General features: G+C 36.9%; 1 protein-coding gene across 4 annotated transcripts in view; it reads right to left on the bottom strand.

Moving 5' to 3' along the window:
- The window catches only part of LOC100646958 (RB1-inducible coiled-coil protein 1), a 55,899-nt gene that overhangs the window by 30,331 nt on the left and 8,079 nt on the right, over positions 1 to 17,489 (bottom strand). For all 4 annotated transcript variants that reach the window (XM_003399204.4, XM_012313592.3, XM_048409898.1 and 1 more), the window contains exon 2: positions 16,642 to 16,850. In XM_003399204.4, coding sequence (XP_003399252.1) covers positions 16,642 to 16,850 — 209 coding nt within the window. The remainder of the gene's footprint in view (positions 1 to 16,641; positions 16,851 to 17,489) is intronic.

The raw sequence follows: 17,489 nt of genomic DNA, 5'->3' as shown, positions 1-17,489 counted from the left end.
TCATGTGTCAGAGTTTATTTATGTGCTGTTCAAGTTCATTCTGGTACATCCAGATGCTGCGTAACATTGTTTCTTAAACTGCAATCATACAATCCGTGACGAATTTCCTGCTCTCAAAACGTGTTTATATTTAATCTCTTAAGAGATAATAATATAAATGTATAACATATATTATTTTAAATAAACTTGGACACGTATATAAATCCTTTATGAATGTATTGTTTGTTATGCAAAATATTTTGTACTTTTTACAGAAAAATAAAAACTAATAATTTTTGTCTGGCCTTAATAAATTATAATGAGCTGATAAGGGGATTTATCCAAACCAAAAATCCTATTAGTATGAGTATAATAAACCGTCAATTACGCTAACACCAAACTACACTACACTAATTTCGTGCCTGTCCAGTCAACGAAATAAAGAAGCATCGTGCCTGCAGGTGACACGGAACTCTTTGGCGTTCACAAACGCTGAAACAAAACTGCAGACATGATTCGACCTCGTTCACACGACAAGCATAATGCACGAAATAATTGCGCGGTGGGAGTGATACACGGAAAATCGCCGCCTCGCGTCGCGTTTCGAGTTGAATAAAAAAGCCAGCTCCGTGGAGAACAATATCGCCGGCGTGTGCTCGCACTTACATCACCTTCGCCAAGGCAATTACCATCCTGTACGTGCTGCTGTACATGTATGCGTTCGTGGCTAAATACGGTATCGTTACTGCGTTTGTTGTAACGTGTCATTCATGATCTGGAACGTTGCTTCCGCGAAATATTGCTTATTAACATTATTACAGTAGACATTCTAACGGAATTCGAATAAAATGTGCATATATATAGTAATAATTTCAACTTGCATTAACATCATTGTTAATTTATCTACAAAAAGGTAGTTTCATAAATATGTATTTACTAAGGAAAATTTATGGGCGACACTGCTTTCTTTGCTTATGAATGAAGATACTGTTAGCTCGTAGCTCGCAGTTTGTAACTTCCTGCTGACGCTGAAACTAGAGCATCCTGTCACTTCGTGACAATACTCGGCTGTTACTAAATTATTGTATTGATTACACTCTTGACGTTTGTCCTCTATACCATTTTCCATATTACCAGAGCGATTTTTTCCTCCCGAGAAAAATTGCCTTTTCCATAGAAAATATCTCTTCGACATTGCAACCAACGAAATACGTAGGTCGATTCGTCTCGTTTCGAGTGACCAACGAAATGGTTCTTTTGAAAAAAAAGAACATTTCTTTCGCCCGTCGTATGTCGCAACTAAATACATACGATGTAATCCTAGCAATTTCCATCGTGTAAAATCGTTTAATGAGCATGGCTTGCCTTTGATTTCGATTAATGTAATTCGCATCAATTACGAGCCATTACCACGTCAACTTTCTAATCGGCACATGCAATTCGTTTCATCCTTTCTACGAGTTCTCGATCGTTCAAAGACAGGAGAAATAATATGTGAACCACTGTGTTTGCGAGTTCGGACCAATTTTCTTTATTGACGCGTATATTCAAGATGGTGGAGGAGAAAAAAACACGTGCAAAAAAGAAAATGAATATGATTTAGCTAGAAGGTAAGTACCTACGTTTATTAAAGCGTTGCACATCGACCACCTTTGTACATGTGTATGCATGTGTATATATATACAGAGGAAAGATCATGAAACGAGCCTCAACGATGCTAAGAAAATCGCATGACCGCGTTGCCATGTTCTGTTGCAACAGTCAGAAAATAAAAGCCGCCGGGGGAACGGAAGAATATGGACACGTGTACGTGCCGTTCCCACACATCGAAACCGTGCAAATAACACGATGAATAACGAAGCATATTGCTTATTCATTGCGGTAATGCGGAATTTTCACCGTGCTGGCAATTTCTTTTCATCATCAAAACGGTGCACTGTAGTATTTAACCTAAAAAGCTGGCCAAAAATTAAATAAAAGTTCATTTAAAAATAAAATGTACTCTTTAATTTTAACTGGCTTCTTCAACCAAGTTATTCCACTGTGCGTTCTACGTATTTCGAATGTAACATATTTTTCTTCCTCTTTCGTATATATCCGTTTGACGTCTCATCGCAACATTTAACGACGACTTTTGCCAAGCGACATGATTTTAACATGGATGGATACGGAAACAGCTACTTCCACGATAAAATCGCTCTTCGAAAGTGGAAATTCGAAGAAAATTGCTTCGCGAGTAACACGGCTTTTTTCGAGATTGAAAGCTACAAACGAGTTTCGAACTTGGATTGAAACTACCTACTTTTGGAATTGTCGATAGAAAGTCGTCGAGGAAAAATCGTGTTTGAAAACGTGTTAACTGTTAAATAAAAATGCTGTAACGTTGTATACAGCATTGTTTATCCATTATCTAACAGTTTCGAACGATGCGGTTAAGTATTAGTAGCGTGCGAATCGGAGAAAAACAGTAGAAGTCATTCAGGTCCAAGGATATCCAACGCATCTGTAGATGAACAAGAAAATTGAGTAAAAAATCACGAAGATCATAAAGCAATAAATCGAATGAGCTCACCGAGAAAGTGGTCTCAGTGGATTTTCCAAATACGAAATAAATACTTATAGCATGATATGAAATTACGTAAATGATACGTAAAATCTATATTTATCGAAAAATCTTCGTCATGAACGTTCAGACCGTTGTAAATACACGCAATAATGTATATCGTTCATTTTTGTCATTTATCTTAAAAAAAATTCATGAAATTGAAATATATATAAATATATTTACGAAACAACGAGACAAAAAATTATATAGTCCTCTTTATATATAAAAAAAAAAAAAAAAAAACAAAATTTATCATATTAGAGGGCTTTCTTAAGTTTTAGAATGTCATTTACTTCAAGTTTTCTTAAGCGAAAAAGTTCATCACTTAATACCATTTTCCATTAAGTTCCTCGATCATAAATGCGTCTCAATTTCTATTATATCAGCTGATCTGGTTGCATCGAACAATAACGTAATTGATGTAGTTATTATTTCCGCGAATTATATGGAGCAAGGAAATCTCAGCGCGACAATTCGTAGTTAACGACGCGAACGTCTCTCATTCTAATGATGTCGTTAAATATTAAAAACCATTAATATCTTTGGAATTCGTTAGAAGATTCAGCAGCGCGGTACTCCTTGACACAGTCTGGCTATGTCTTAAATTATTAATCGCGAGCTACAACGTCGAAAGAGGAGCGCGAGACAGATCGAAATGTACCGGGTGGCCTGTTTCGATCGAGCAATGAAAACGTTACGGCTCACTACCAGGAATAGAATGAATAACGAATTAGAGGTGGATTTATGAGACTCAACATAGAGCGATCGATAGATGTCAAGGTCACTTTGAGGTTATTGTATTTCTCTCTCTTGCTTTCTTCCTCATTCTCTTTCTTTCTCTCTCTCTTTCTAAATAATACTCATTTACTTAACGATCTTATTATTATAGAACCAGCTGAAAGATTTTTATATGTCTAGTTTATTTTTCTAGAAAAATAATGTTTGTCGGTATAATTTTAGACACAACGCACTTCGTTCCTTATCATATTAATTACGACGTATAAAAATTGCCGTTTCTTAGCTGGTTCTAAGACGATAAGATGTTAACCAAACAAATAGTATTCAGATTATATTCACTGGTAGAAAGAAAAGCGATAAAAAATAGTTTATTCTCGTCTCATCTCAGCTAAGATATATATCTAATTAGATAGAAATAACGCGAATTCAGAAAAACAAATTGCTGTCTAATACAAAGTTGGAGAATACACGATATACTGCATAAATAAAATGAAGCAGATGAAGTAAATTTCCAAGTCAAATTCCTCTAGCCTTATTTATAAAAATCAGAGTCTGCATAAATATCCGCGGTCCACCGATGATTGATGACAAAATTCTATAATGAAAAAAAGAAATATTTTTAGCGTTTCCTCCATCGATATTTTTCCCTCGCCTACCTCCACTATTGCTAATTCAATATACACCTCCGGGAACATATCCGTTCATTGATTGACGAGATATACCCATCGCACCATTTACGTCATTTCTGCTCAACGAAGTTTCGCGTCACGCAGAACGCACGTTATAACATCTAGGAAACTTCTAATCCGGTGAAAGGGCACAAGAGATAAGGTGAAATCACGGACTTTTCTACTGTCTTTTGATTTTTTTTAGGCCAAACGGAGTAATAGCGTACGTGCACGTGTAACCTGCAAAAGTGTCCGTGCGACACGTGCACTACCGGATAGTGAACGGTTACGCGGCCGACTCACGCGCGGTGCCAGCTTGTCTGCTTTAAATTAAAGTCGCGTCATTCGTCGTCACACGTCGAACCACGCGTATACGTATTCCGGCCGCGCGTGCAGACGTGGTAAACATCGATGGGAGAAAGAGGATAGCTGGTGGAAAATGGCCGCGACGAAATCTACGCGTACGTGATTATCGATCGGTTGCTAATCGCCTGCGAAAGTGATTTTGGGGTGAAAGTTAAGTATCTGAAAATGTTTCTCAAATATTTTGATATTTCTCATATTTTCAGCATCCCTGTTATTTTTAATATGTGTTTCTGATAGTTTTCGAGTAAAATTTATAGCATCTCTGACGTCTTTTCGGATAAAGCTTCGTCGTATTTTTTTACTTTGACTTTGAATCGAGAAAAAAATTCGAACGAAATTTTAATACATCTATAATATATCTTTGCTACTTTTTGAATAAATTCTTCATCTCGTCCCGAATAGCATAAAAATTTCTTAATTTGGCTTCTAAATGACAAGGATAAAGATTAATTTTTAAATAAAACTTCGTGCAGTCAATTGAGGAATTCTGCATACTATACGAATGGAATATCAGGTAGAAACAGCGTAGGTCAATTGTGAACAGAGCCATATCAGAAGATTGCTGCGCTTAGCGTTGCTACAATAACGTGAACAGATTTACAGAATGGAACGACCTCGACGAGTTCAAGGGTTGAAAGTCTCAAAGGTCTACGAAGAATCGTGCTAACACGGTGAAAATAATGCTTGAACGTATGCCTGCGAATTGTAAATTACATCGAATATTTTTCGAAGTAATATTCCTGGTAGTTATTACATTTTATTGCAACTAAGTCATTATTTCAAGTAATCGTTCTAATTATTCGTTCGACTTTCGTCATTCTTGACGTATCGTCAAAATACACAATTTACATAATTATTTTGATAATTATAATAATCATTTGCGTAAAAAATTGAATTTATCAGTTAGTTTATCAGGAATATTTAAAATTGCTGAAAATAGTAAAACTTGAAACTTTTATCGACAAAAAAAAGGAGGAAATTAGTCTACTGACAGAAATTACGACCAAACAATGTTGACTGTTATGTTTGTTTTCAATTTGCTTTTCGCAAAAAAATTTTATTATAAATGCTCTGTTGCTATTTTTATCTTGGATATATCATTAATTCTGAAAATACTGCAGGTTTTCATTACAAGGTTCAAAACAAACACAATTCCAAGCTAAAAATCAGCAGTTAATGTATTTATAAATGATACGCGATCTTTCACTCAAAAAATTCGTCAACTTTTAATTATGGAAAGAAAGGATTTATGTAACAAAAAATTATGGAAAAAAAGGATTTATGTAACATTCTGTGAAATATTTAGTTACATAACGAGCAAATACAGACTTGTCAATAAAAAGTAAAACTTTAAATATCTTCGAACAGAGAACATAATCATTTAGACCACTTTCATAATCACCGTTATAGCCATCTATATTTATGGTAGCGAGTATAAATTCGCCTCGATCGTTAATCCGATTTGACGTGATAGAAAATCACGTGAAACGATCCTAAAACGATATTCCGTATCGCATGGGATACTTCATAGCCGAAAATAGCGTACGCAGCGAACCGCGTGCTAAAAGGAAACATGGTTTTCTTACAGCTGGTTTGCGTACGAAGAATCTACGAAGCACGATAAGTAGACTGTGCAAATAGTCACGGCAGCGTGGACGTAATATGTAATTGCAATTGACTTTGCTTCAGCCCAAGGACTGTAAAACAAAAACTAACACACAAGCCTGAACACGGAAACGATTTTTCGTTACGTGAATGTAACACAACAGTTGCAACAGAAAAAAGATAACGAACAAAAGAATCTAATGAATCGATGTTTTTTTTCAAACGAATTCTCCTTGTGCTAAATTTGCAAATGAGACTTTGTCGCTTCCTAACGGGCAAATTTGTCGACTTCAAAACGAGATGCCCTTTATACGTGCATCGATAACTAATCGTTTCTCCAAGGAAGCTCAAACTACATGGCTGAGTGATGATTTTTTGTTTATTTTATTCCAACAATCGAAGAGAGAAGACGTTCGTTATTCATATACAGGGGTTGAACCTACTTCACATATGACATACAGAAGGTGTTTCCAATACCTTGTCCAACATCTGTGTATGAACAATGGACATCTTCTCGTTTCGATTGTTAAAATAAAGTAAACAGAAAGCCACCATTTATTAGGACATGTAGTCGTAGTTTCCTTGAAAAAACGATTAGTTACCATATACATATATGATATATAAAAACTGTTTTCATAATTTTGTCCAATTCCTGTACATACACCATTACATATTAAATAAATATAAGGAAAATTGTACTACAAAAATATTTATCAACAATATTTTGTAAAAGGTATTAACTAGTTGAATTACAGGATTAAATTAACGATGTATAGATATACGGGAGATAAATAAAAATAGTAGAAACTACTATCGTACTTTTATTATGTAAATATACAGAACTCCTATACCTTTCAATAATACTTTATCTATATACATCCTTCGTATTACAACTTTCATATCGAATCAAAAGAATATTTAAGCACATACTTATCGCTGTTATATATGTAGATATATGTATCTCGATTCATTTGCCCCTGGGACCAATTCCGAGTAATACATGATTTCATTTAACACAGGAAAACATTTCTACGAACACATTCGTATGTAAGTAAGGACCTACTTCGAATCGTAATACATTCTCTCTTTCTCCCTTCTCATCGTACTTACGCAAGCTTCAACGAAAAGAACATAAATTCCGACGATAAAACACCGGAGTCGTTGAACGAAGAGATTTATTAAAACACCACACGAACAATCTTTTTTTATCCAAGCTTTTACGAGCAGATATCAGCTTCCTATCGTGAAGCTCGTTCCGCGAAACACGCAGATACGAAAGAAATAACACTTCAAATAATATCTGTTTCGTGCAAATGTCCACGTACCGCTGTTTACGAACATGTATCCACAGATTACCATATTTACACGAAGACGAGACCCATTCGTACCCGTAGATTGCTGTGCGTATACACGAACATCAGATCCATCGAAACTTCGAGTTGCGTTTAAGGAAAACGATCGAATCGATCAGACCAACGGAGGATATACACTGCCGGCCATAAATCCAATCTCTGGCAATTAGGATCACCTACTTACAAAAATTTCACTTTTCTATTAGGTTGATACATGCGAAATATCATGTCTTCAAGATTTTAATTTGGTGGCTCAATATTACCCACTCAATTTTATCGCATCGTTAACCAACCATATTAAATTGTATTGCGTCTGTGCTTAATTTGTTCGTAGATTATACTCGACAACGTGAAATATTGCCGCACAACGACGCATTGTTGTTGGTGAAAATAGAATGAAATTAAAATAAAATTGTATCGACATTTTCATTCGGTTCGCACAATCGTTCACGGTCAAGGGGAAAATAGCTGAATAGTAGCACCGATATGCAAATGAAGTCGGATTAAGGCGTCGTTGTCGGCGCTCTCGAGGAATTTCGCGATTGCCACGCGATCGAAGAGACGGGAAAGGAGTCATGGGATAATGGATTCGCATCAGTTTGAATAATGCGATCCGCGTGGACCAAACTGGGGAGGAAGAATGCACAAGTTCGTTTAGAAAAGCGAACGGTATCGAGGAAATATCGCGTGTACTTGACCGGAGTAACTGGAATACCGCAATTTCTATGGCCTTACCTTACAATGTTCCACCTATTCTTTGTTTCAAACGAATTGCGGACACAAAGGTAGCTTCAAAGGTGCAGTTTAGGAATTAAAGTGCCATTAGAAGCAATCCTTCAAAGTAAATCAAATAACTTGACATCTTTTTTTCGTCGAGTGAAGTGTACAGTCGTGTTTATCGATTATTATTTCTTCGACTTCAACGCTATCTATACTGAATAATAGTATTCCTTTGTATGTTGCAGACGGTATAAGTTATTTGGAGAGATTGTAAAGGTACATCTTCGATAATCTTTGAGAATAGTTAATAGTGCATTTATTATCTATTTGTATACTGTCCGTGCACGTGTTCGTGAAACATGCGCTATATGATTCATTTAAAAGCCAAATTGACCAATTTCACATTTGAAGACTACAGAAGGAGAAAGAATGTAATATACGACTTTAAATAAGTCTACAAGGCTAAAACACAATCAATGATCTCTCCTCATCACTCCGAGATTTCTAATTTACGAAACTGTCATATCTTCGCCTATATACTACATCATAAAAATAGAAATACTGAAATGACGCAAAAAATCTTACTTCCAACGATATCTACACTTTCGTTTTATTTCACTCCAAAACTCTTCACATTAAATATTGTTTGTCTGAAACCTATCTGACTTCTCCAAAATTTTTTTTTCTTAATCATCTCTACCTGGTCGAAGGACTCCGAAAATGTCAAGTCCCACATAGTATTTACGCGGAACGTTCAGGTCAATGACTCAGTCACGGACCTGTCCGAACAAGTATTGTTGGTATAAATTAATTCAAGGCCAGCCAGAAGGAAAAGACCAGGGGGCCGTAAATAAGGAGCGAAAACGGCCTGACTGGCTGGCTGGCTGGTTATATTCTCCCGAGCGTTATCGAGATCGAGCTAAAAACAGAGGTCAAAGGTGGCCGGTCGTCATTTCAGCCGAGACGAAATCCAATTTCGCACGCACCTCGAGGCGAACGAGAATCAGCTGACGGACACCGGTCAAGCCAATTGAATTCAATGGTTGGGAAAAGATATCGACGATGGTGGACACAAAATCTGTCGACTGGTTGCCAGAGGAAAATCCTTGTAATGCTTTCTGCTCCACAGGAAAACGAACCTTTTTCCTTTGATTCGTCCGCTTCGTGGAAAATAGTCAGCGGACGAATCGCATAGAGCCTTCGGCATCGACGTTTATTTATATATCCCATGATGGATCTTCAGGTAGAAAATTCATGGAATAAATTATGGCATTGTAGAAATTTCCGTCGCTTTTTGCAAAAGAATCGGTGTTTGATAGTTGGATAATTTTTATAAATATCGCATAATGATAGTAAGTCGTTAGAAACGTGCATTGAATCGTATTCTGAAGAAATTATATATGATTGGATTTCTACTTGAAAGAACATTTCCTATGCTACCTAACACCCATATATATTTTACAAGATGTATACTTGTTGAATCATCGTCGAATCTTTAAATAAAGAGGATTTGTTCCTATTTGTACAGTCGACGTCGAGAGGAGGTCAATGACTCTTTCCACGATCTTCAAACAGTTGCTACCATTAAAATTTGTATTTACATAGGAATCTCTGGGGTGCAGAGCAACTGTTAGAAACTTAGGTATCGAATTTGAGCATCTGTTAAAATAGTAACAGGGACGATAAGGCAGGATTAAAATATGTAAACTGATGACTTTAATCTCGAATATGATATTTCGTATTTGCATTGAGATTTGGCTAGGTTTATTAAAAGATCCGACTGTCAAATATAGATACGAATAAAAGATCTCCTAAATACGCTAATTCCTCGTTTCTCGATTATTAAAAATTCAGTCGAAAAACAGTCTTCGATTTATATTACCGTATACCATATGTTATACAACGTTCGCAGAAACAGGATTCCTACTGTTAAATTCCATATTCTGTCTCAATTCGCACATCCTCGCGACTCGATTCAATCATCGCAGCTGTTACATGTGCCGCCTACAGTCTACGGAACCGTATTTCCGCGAACACAATCGTAATTTTTGTCAGTCCAGTAGCAAAGATTCGAATGGCTTCTGGTATTGATACAGCGTGAGACAAGTCGTTCGTCCATTTAAACACATGTAGATTATACATACGCGTAGTGTGTTATACAGATACATAACGTAGCTGTTTCTTCTCTTAGACTTCGCTCAAGACGAGTTTCCTGCGTGATCTAACGCAAGATGTCGATTTGCGATTGATAACGTGTATCTTTGTAAATTTGCTTCCCGATAGAAAATGCGATTTATCGTGTCCTCCCCCTTTACTTGCGCGTGCGACGCATTTAAGCGCACTAGTTGCGTGACATATTACGTTATTTTCTGATTACAAGAGAAATAATCACTGAAAATAATTCTGAGTAATCGAGTGGAACAAATTCATTATACATATATGTATATATATATATATTCTATATAATTAACTTTTTATTCGTTCGTCATTCTTCATGCTATTAAGTTTTAATTGGCAGAATGATTGCTAAACTCGCGTCATACATAGCTGAACCAAGTATTCCACCTGTTCGTTTGTTCCGAGTATAGATTGATCTTCATGGGTTATGTAATGCACGTGCCGCGGCCTCTCCATTGAGAGTCAAACGTGAAACATTAAAAAGCACTTGTTTCAACAATTCTAGGAAGCTCTTCCGGGTAATAAGACTCAATTGCTACATAATAATGATCGCGAAAAACATTAATACGCTATTATATTATTACACTGTCACACTGTCGTCTATAAATATTTCAATTTCCAGAGCAATCTGATCTGAAGATTTATATTTTTATTATATTTCGGTTAGTTTTGGTATGGTTGCTTAAAAGACAAGATCGTTGAAGTTAATAGAGAGCATTATTTGAGAATTTTACAAGTACATTTTATATATTTATAATAATGTGGAAATGTCCAAATACTCGTTAACAATAATGAATAAAGACACGCAGGTAGAAATAGCGAGTAACAAAATAAGAAATTTGGTCCTGACTATTTGTTATCAGTTCTGTTACTTTCTCATAACTGTTATGTCATTGCCGCTGATATTGTTATCATTCTGTTTGTAATAAGACGAGAACAATTAAAAATTCGAGGAAAAAGCACGTATCTTTCCGCGATTTATCACGTTCATTCGACATAGTATTATTTTGTAAATAATCGCTCGTTCAAATTCATCATGCAACGAAGCGAATACCAACGTTGCACAGCACCACCGAAATCGTTCGCGTGACTCTAGTGCATTTCATTTGACTCTCGTGTTTATCCTCTGTATGCTTATCGTTCTCCAACATTCTGCAATTGCTATACTTTCTCGCGAACTTCACGTGAGAAACTCGCTTAAGCTTATAAGTTAAATGTATTATAATACATATGTTGAATTATTTAAAATATGAAAAATATCGAATGAAAGATTGTGTTCGAGGACAACTACGGCTAGCTTTCGAAATATCGGCTTTAGGTTCGGAACAGCGATGTTGGAACGAAGAAAAGAAATATGGCACGCGGTCATGTCTGGTTATAGCGAACAACGAAAAACCCACGAGTTCGGGGATATCAGGGGCGAGTCGACTTTTTCCCTTGCTGACTCATCGACCATATTGCGATTGACCTCTTAATGGCACCGTTCCTAGGCCATCGAAACGGCGAATGCGTATTAAAGTTTTTTCCCTGAGCCGAATGAAAGGTAAATTTGTTCCGCGTTAACGAACACAACCGCAAATAAAAACAAGGTAACAAAGAGAGAAAATTACATTTTTATCTCGCACTATCTGCTTCTAAGATATGAAAGCGAGGATGTTTTTGACAGTTTGAAAAAGTAACGCAATGCTCTTTTTCTCCTATACCTACTTTTAATGCCATTGTTAAAACTTCTAGAACAAATACATACCAACTTTTATTTGTTCTCGAGTATGACACATTAAGAATGGATTCTTATTGTGATTCAATGGATCGATTTTGTCTAGGAGTCGACTACCACCGTTTCGAGGAAGACATTTAAAAACCATTAACGAGATAACTCTGCTCTTCGATGATTCCTTTAATTCCTAGCCTTTCCGAAAAATTCGTGCAGCTGTTAACGGATAGCCACAACCGCAACTAACGAACAGTTCTATGCATTAAACCGTCCCAATTTTATCTTATCTTTATCTCAAATCTTGCGAGTGATGGTAGATTGAGAACATAGATTATACAAAAAGAAATCGATTCTTTTAATTCTAAACTAAATTATCCTTTCAAATTAATTTAACTTCATCTTCGAGCTAGCAACGTTGAAATTTAATTAATTGGCCAACTGGTACTGCAGTTTTGTAACCATCGAAGTCTAGACTTCAAACTAATAACGTTGGTATGTGCAATTGAAAAAACTACCGACACATTTCGATATTTACTTCATGTCATATTAATCAACGTAATCACTATTCACATACTATACATATATGTAACCAGCTCTACACGGAAGATACCATAACAAGCCGACCCACTTCCTTCGATTAAAAATCGACACTTTACTATCAACTTGTAAGCATCCTAATCATTAGCTATTGCAAAACTTCCTACTACAATCGACAAAATACATATTACGTAACGACGTAATACTCGATCGCGTTTGTTCAACGGGATGTTAAAAACTAGTCCTCTATCCGCTTACTTTCACTTCAATCCGACAATGATAAGATGAAATGCAGTAAAACATTAAATAAGGAAGAAATTCACCAAATCTTACACCGTTATGATTTTCAATCCGCCGCTTACGCGTTAGTGATATGTATTTACATTTGCGGTTACAGAGTAGAGAGACAAAATACGATTACAAGAAATCATTTAAATATTTACGTTACAACAAAAAGTGAATAAATACCAGAAAACCTAATTATCGGGAAACGTTCTTAATTTACAACCGGTATAACACGGATTTATATAACACAAAACCGCGTGTTATATACAATATGTAAAACGAGGGTCTACCGAACACGAAAGCAGAATCTCAGTTTGCCATTTGCTCGCTTTCTCTACTCTAGCTGTTGCTCTTTCGGCCGTGTTTCTGCCAGTAGCCTCCAGCTTCACGACGATTAACTAATTTTCCTCAGAAAACGATGCTCGAACGCCGACCCAGTTTCGGTTTCGATTCGTCAACACCAAGACACCAATTCCGTGCTCGGTGCACGTTTGCAATGAGAGTCAACGGCAGATCGTTATCCGTTGTATAAAAGAATCAGGTCAAAGTTGCTCGCGGGGCTCATTGACACGGGTCAAAGTCTTGTTGCGTCTACAAACGAGCCATATATATTCGTTGTAAGCTAGCCAAAGCTCCCTTCTTCAGAAACAGGAAGCAAAAGGGAAGACTCGATGAGAAAAACGGGACATTACGGGATTAGCTGTAGCCTCTTTCTGGCGATCCGCTAAATTGCCGCTGGAAAAAGGGGTCTGTCTCCTCGCGGTTCATGACGCTTTACGGCCCTGTTAACGCAACCACGGATACGATAAAACAATCTCCAAGACTAGGCAAGAAAGGCTATAAGCTTGTTCATGACTGCTGTTTAATCGTCCATCGTTGGTATAAATATTCGTACAGACGTAGATTAATTTCATCGCGTCGATAAGCGATTCACCCAGTTTTCTTTGAGATGCTTCAAGAAGTTACTTGGAAATTGGCTATTTAGAGATTAATGGAAGAATAAATCTTAAGGCAGTTTTGACTAAAGTTACTGGAGGTTAATAATCGCAGGAATGTTTCTTGCGCTGTATTGAAATTTTAAAAGTTTGCTATGAAATATTCATCGAGCTTTTGTAGAAAATAATGTAAAAATTCTGTACGACGAGTAAAGTTATAGTTGTAGCTCCGATATAATTTAATCTATTCTAGCTTGTGGTGCTATATTGTAATAAAATAATTTACAGCTATACTAAAAATATAATATACACGAATAAACGAATTGGAATAATTTCAAAATAATTAAACTTAACCAAGTATGTGCTATTTATTCTCGTTTTAGGTTTGCACAGGTGCTAAACGTTAAAAATCCATTCAGTCAAACACATTTTTTGCCTCTAGTGAATGTGTTTCATTTATATACATTATTTTACATATCAACTTATCAATTAATTATATTCTCATTAAATAACGATCTGAAGCATTCAAGAACTACTGAATGAATGTCGAAGCATTCGTTGGAGGAAAGGAAAAAATCAACGAGTCGAATGACTCTGAGAGGCGCATAACCGATGCGTTTCGTTACGAAAATCGAAAGTGCGACCGATAAGAGTGAACTTGATCGTTACTTCATCAGCGACTAGTGGAAACGGTCAATGCGAGGTGCATCGGAAACGGGTACGAGTGGTTTGCGGTCGCATTACCGGTACGCGCCTCGAGGAACGTGAATTACCGCATGAAACCCGAGGCTAGCTGTATAAGACAGACAAATAGGAAAGAAGCTCCGCTGTGAAAGAATCGATTTCACAGCGCCTGAAAGAGGCCGGGATGTTAATGGACGAAATATAACCTTCCTAACCAGCTATTCTTTAACTTACGCCTACACAATGTCATTTTCTTCATTCAATATTCTTTATCTTCCATTATTGGCTAATCTTAAAATGTCCAAAAGTTTGCTCACGTCAAATTATCTTCTCTTTCAATGAACTACGGTCATTGTTTCATTAAGCAGAAAAATTCTTACTTTGTAATCACGATTATGAGGACTTACGAATATTTGAGGATCAAAAATTTGTGGCCAATACAATTCAAGCTTCGCATACAGTGATTATCATCTCTACATTTCTGTTTAATATATTTCGTGTCATAAATTTTGCGTGATTTATTGTGTATATTGGACTTGTATGATGTGGTTTATTACATTTGTGGAAACTTAAAGATTCCTTTTTTTTCTTAAAAACGTAGTTCGTCGATTCTTCGATGCACATCGTTGTTATTCCCCTGAATCGAGCGCGTCGATATTCTCACTAGTCGGCCGTCTAGACGCGCGACGTTCTCGGAATCGGACCACCGTTGTTTTTCTCCAGCTGGATCTCGCGTCTGGACGCCTGTGTTCCGCGTTTTCAACACGTCGCGTCGCATTGACGCGCGTTTTAACGTCCGTTCGTTCACCAGCTAAGCGATGTGTAAGCGCTAACCGTGCAATCTCCGTACCGTTACGTCGTTAAACTCGTATCGTGCATTCGCTTCATTATTACGCTTCTGGATCGTATGTTTCGTCAATCACGAGGTCAGACTATGATTCTATTATATCTGAGTTCCCATCAAACGGATATAGCACAAAATACATTTTCTCAAAACCGACGTTCGAACGTCACGCAATCCTCTATCTGCTTTTACTACAACTCTTGGAATTGTTCCACTCTCTGATAGAGTCTTTCTCCGCTAACTTTTCATGAAAAGACTTTCAGTGATCGACCTTTCAGCGATTTGAGTATCGACTATAAAGTGTATCCTATCGGAACAGTGTTCTTCCAAAGATATCTTAAGATCGTCGAAAGTTTGCTAAGAAAGTTATTTTCTCTTTCAACTAATTTCATTGAGTTTTTTTACCCATTAAGAATCAACATCGTATCGACCGCAACATTTCATTTTCCGATTTTTGAGTCCTCGTTTCACTTATTTCAATTGTTATTCGTTATTATAACGATATGATAAAGCTTCACACCATCGGATCCCGGTTAAACATTACCGTTCATCAGATGAGGTAGCCCTGATCAACATCCACGTTTCAATCACGCTCCGCTGCATTCGGTAAACGCTCACCATCAACGGACCGTAGTCATATCGTGGTCGTGATTAGACCGGGACTACAAGTCGAATGCATCGCTGCGATATATCAAAACACGTCCATAAGGTACAACTGTACTTACATGTAAGTACAGTTGATAGAAAAGATATCGTGAGACCAAGAATCGAAGCACTTAAGTGATACCGAGTGATCTAGCGACATCTAATTGAAAGATCATATGCGACCTGGATCTTAGATCGCACGAAGATATTTGAACGCGCAACGAAGGTGATGAAAAATAGTCAAACGAGTTACTGACGTTCTCCATTGTGTTTCTATACGGTACTACAAGGCTGGCTCGCACAAAGAATCGAGGTTGCCTGGGTGTCGCGCGAGTATCGCTATCTTCACGCTGATATCATCTGACTCATTTTTTCTCTCTGTACTCGCGAACGCTCACCGATAAGGATCATTTATTAGCCGCGTCCTTCCGGCACGATTCTCGTTTAACGAAGCCAGCCCACTCTTTTTTTTTTTGCCACGTCTTCTTCGTGAGACATTTCTTTTCGGTCACGCGAGTAATATTAATTTTCAGCTACGTATCAAATACTCTTAGAAGTTGAATTTTTCTCGAACTAAACGCGACAATAATTTGTTGAAAAGTCTCTGATCATTTTGTGATGGTAATAAAATTATGAAGGTAAAAGCAAGAAAAATCTTTATCTTGCAACTGGTTTATAAAGTAAGTTTTTATCAAACAGACGGACAATGTTAGACAGGAAATGAAAAAAGCTGAGCGGAGAACGGTGAGTTAAGAAAATTCACAGGTGAAGAAGTTGGTCACTCACCGGAACCGTAGTCTATGCTTGGCGTGGGTGGATGGTGGCTCTCAATAGCGGCCTTGCTGAACAAATAGATCGGATTCGTGTCGGTTCCGGCCGAGTAGGAACACACACGCGCGTTTGGTTCCAGGCTTTCGCCTCCACTCATCAGGAGCACCTGGTGCGCAGAGATCACGCCGCATTCTCTCTCGATCGCTTCCTTCAGCTGGTCGACACTGTGCAAAAACAGCAGAAAAGTCATATTAAATAATTATGGTGATTGTAGGCCTAGGAATCATAGCCTCTTTCGGGAAAGAGCAAAAAAAGAACAGAGTTGCTGAATTCATAGCAAAATGATATCCGGCAATTCTAGCAGAGCAAATATTAAAACATTTTAAATGGCAGAAATTTCTTACTTTAAAAATGCGAAAATTAAATAATTCAACGATTTCAATTAAAAAATTTTGAAATATCTAAGTTTTGAATATTTTCATTGTTCCAAGTTTGAAATATACAATTTTTGAAATCTTGTTCAAATTTAAATTTTTGAAAAATTGAAGTCTCAACCCTCTGGAAATTTGTAAAGTTTTAAAACATTTAATTTTGCTGACAGTTCAAATTTTTAAAAAGTCAATATTCGGAAGAACCTAAAAATTCTTAATAAAAATCATCGAACTCCGAAAATATCGAAAGCTGAGAAGTTCGATAGTACAGAAATGCAAACGTTTTAGTATTTAAACGATGCGTTTATGCCGATATGATCAAGCATAATTCTGAGAATGCTTAAACATTTAACATCTAAAAGGCGATCTCGGTACACGATAAGTTTTATGATAAACCGGAGCAGTTGTACAGCTTCAGTGTCGTCGATGCCG

Source organism: Bombus terrestris, chromosome 11, assembly GCF_910591885.1.
Source record: "Bombus terrestris chromosome 11, iyBomTerr1.2, whole genome shotgun sequence".
NCBI lineage: Eukaryota > Metazoa > Arthropoda > Insecta > Hymenoptera > Apidae > Bombus > Bombus terrestris.
The sequence above is the reverse complement of the archived record's forward strand: the minus strand, read 5'-3'. Positions and strand labels throughout refer to the sequence as shown.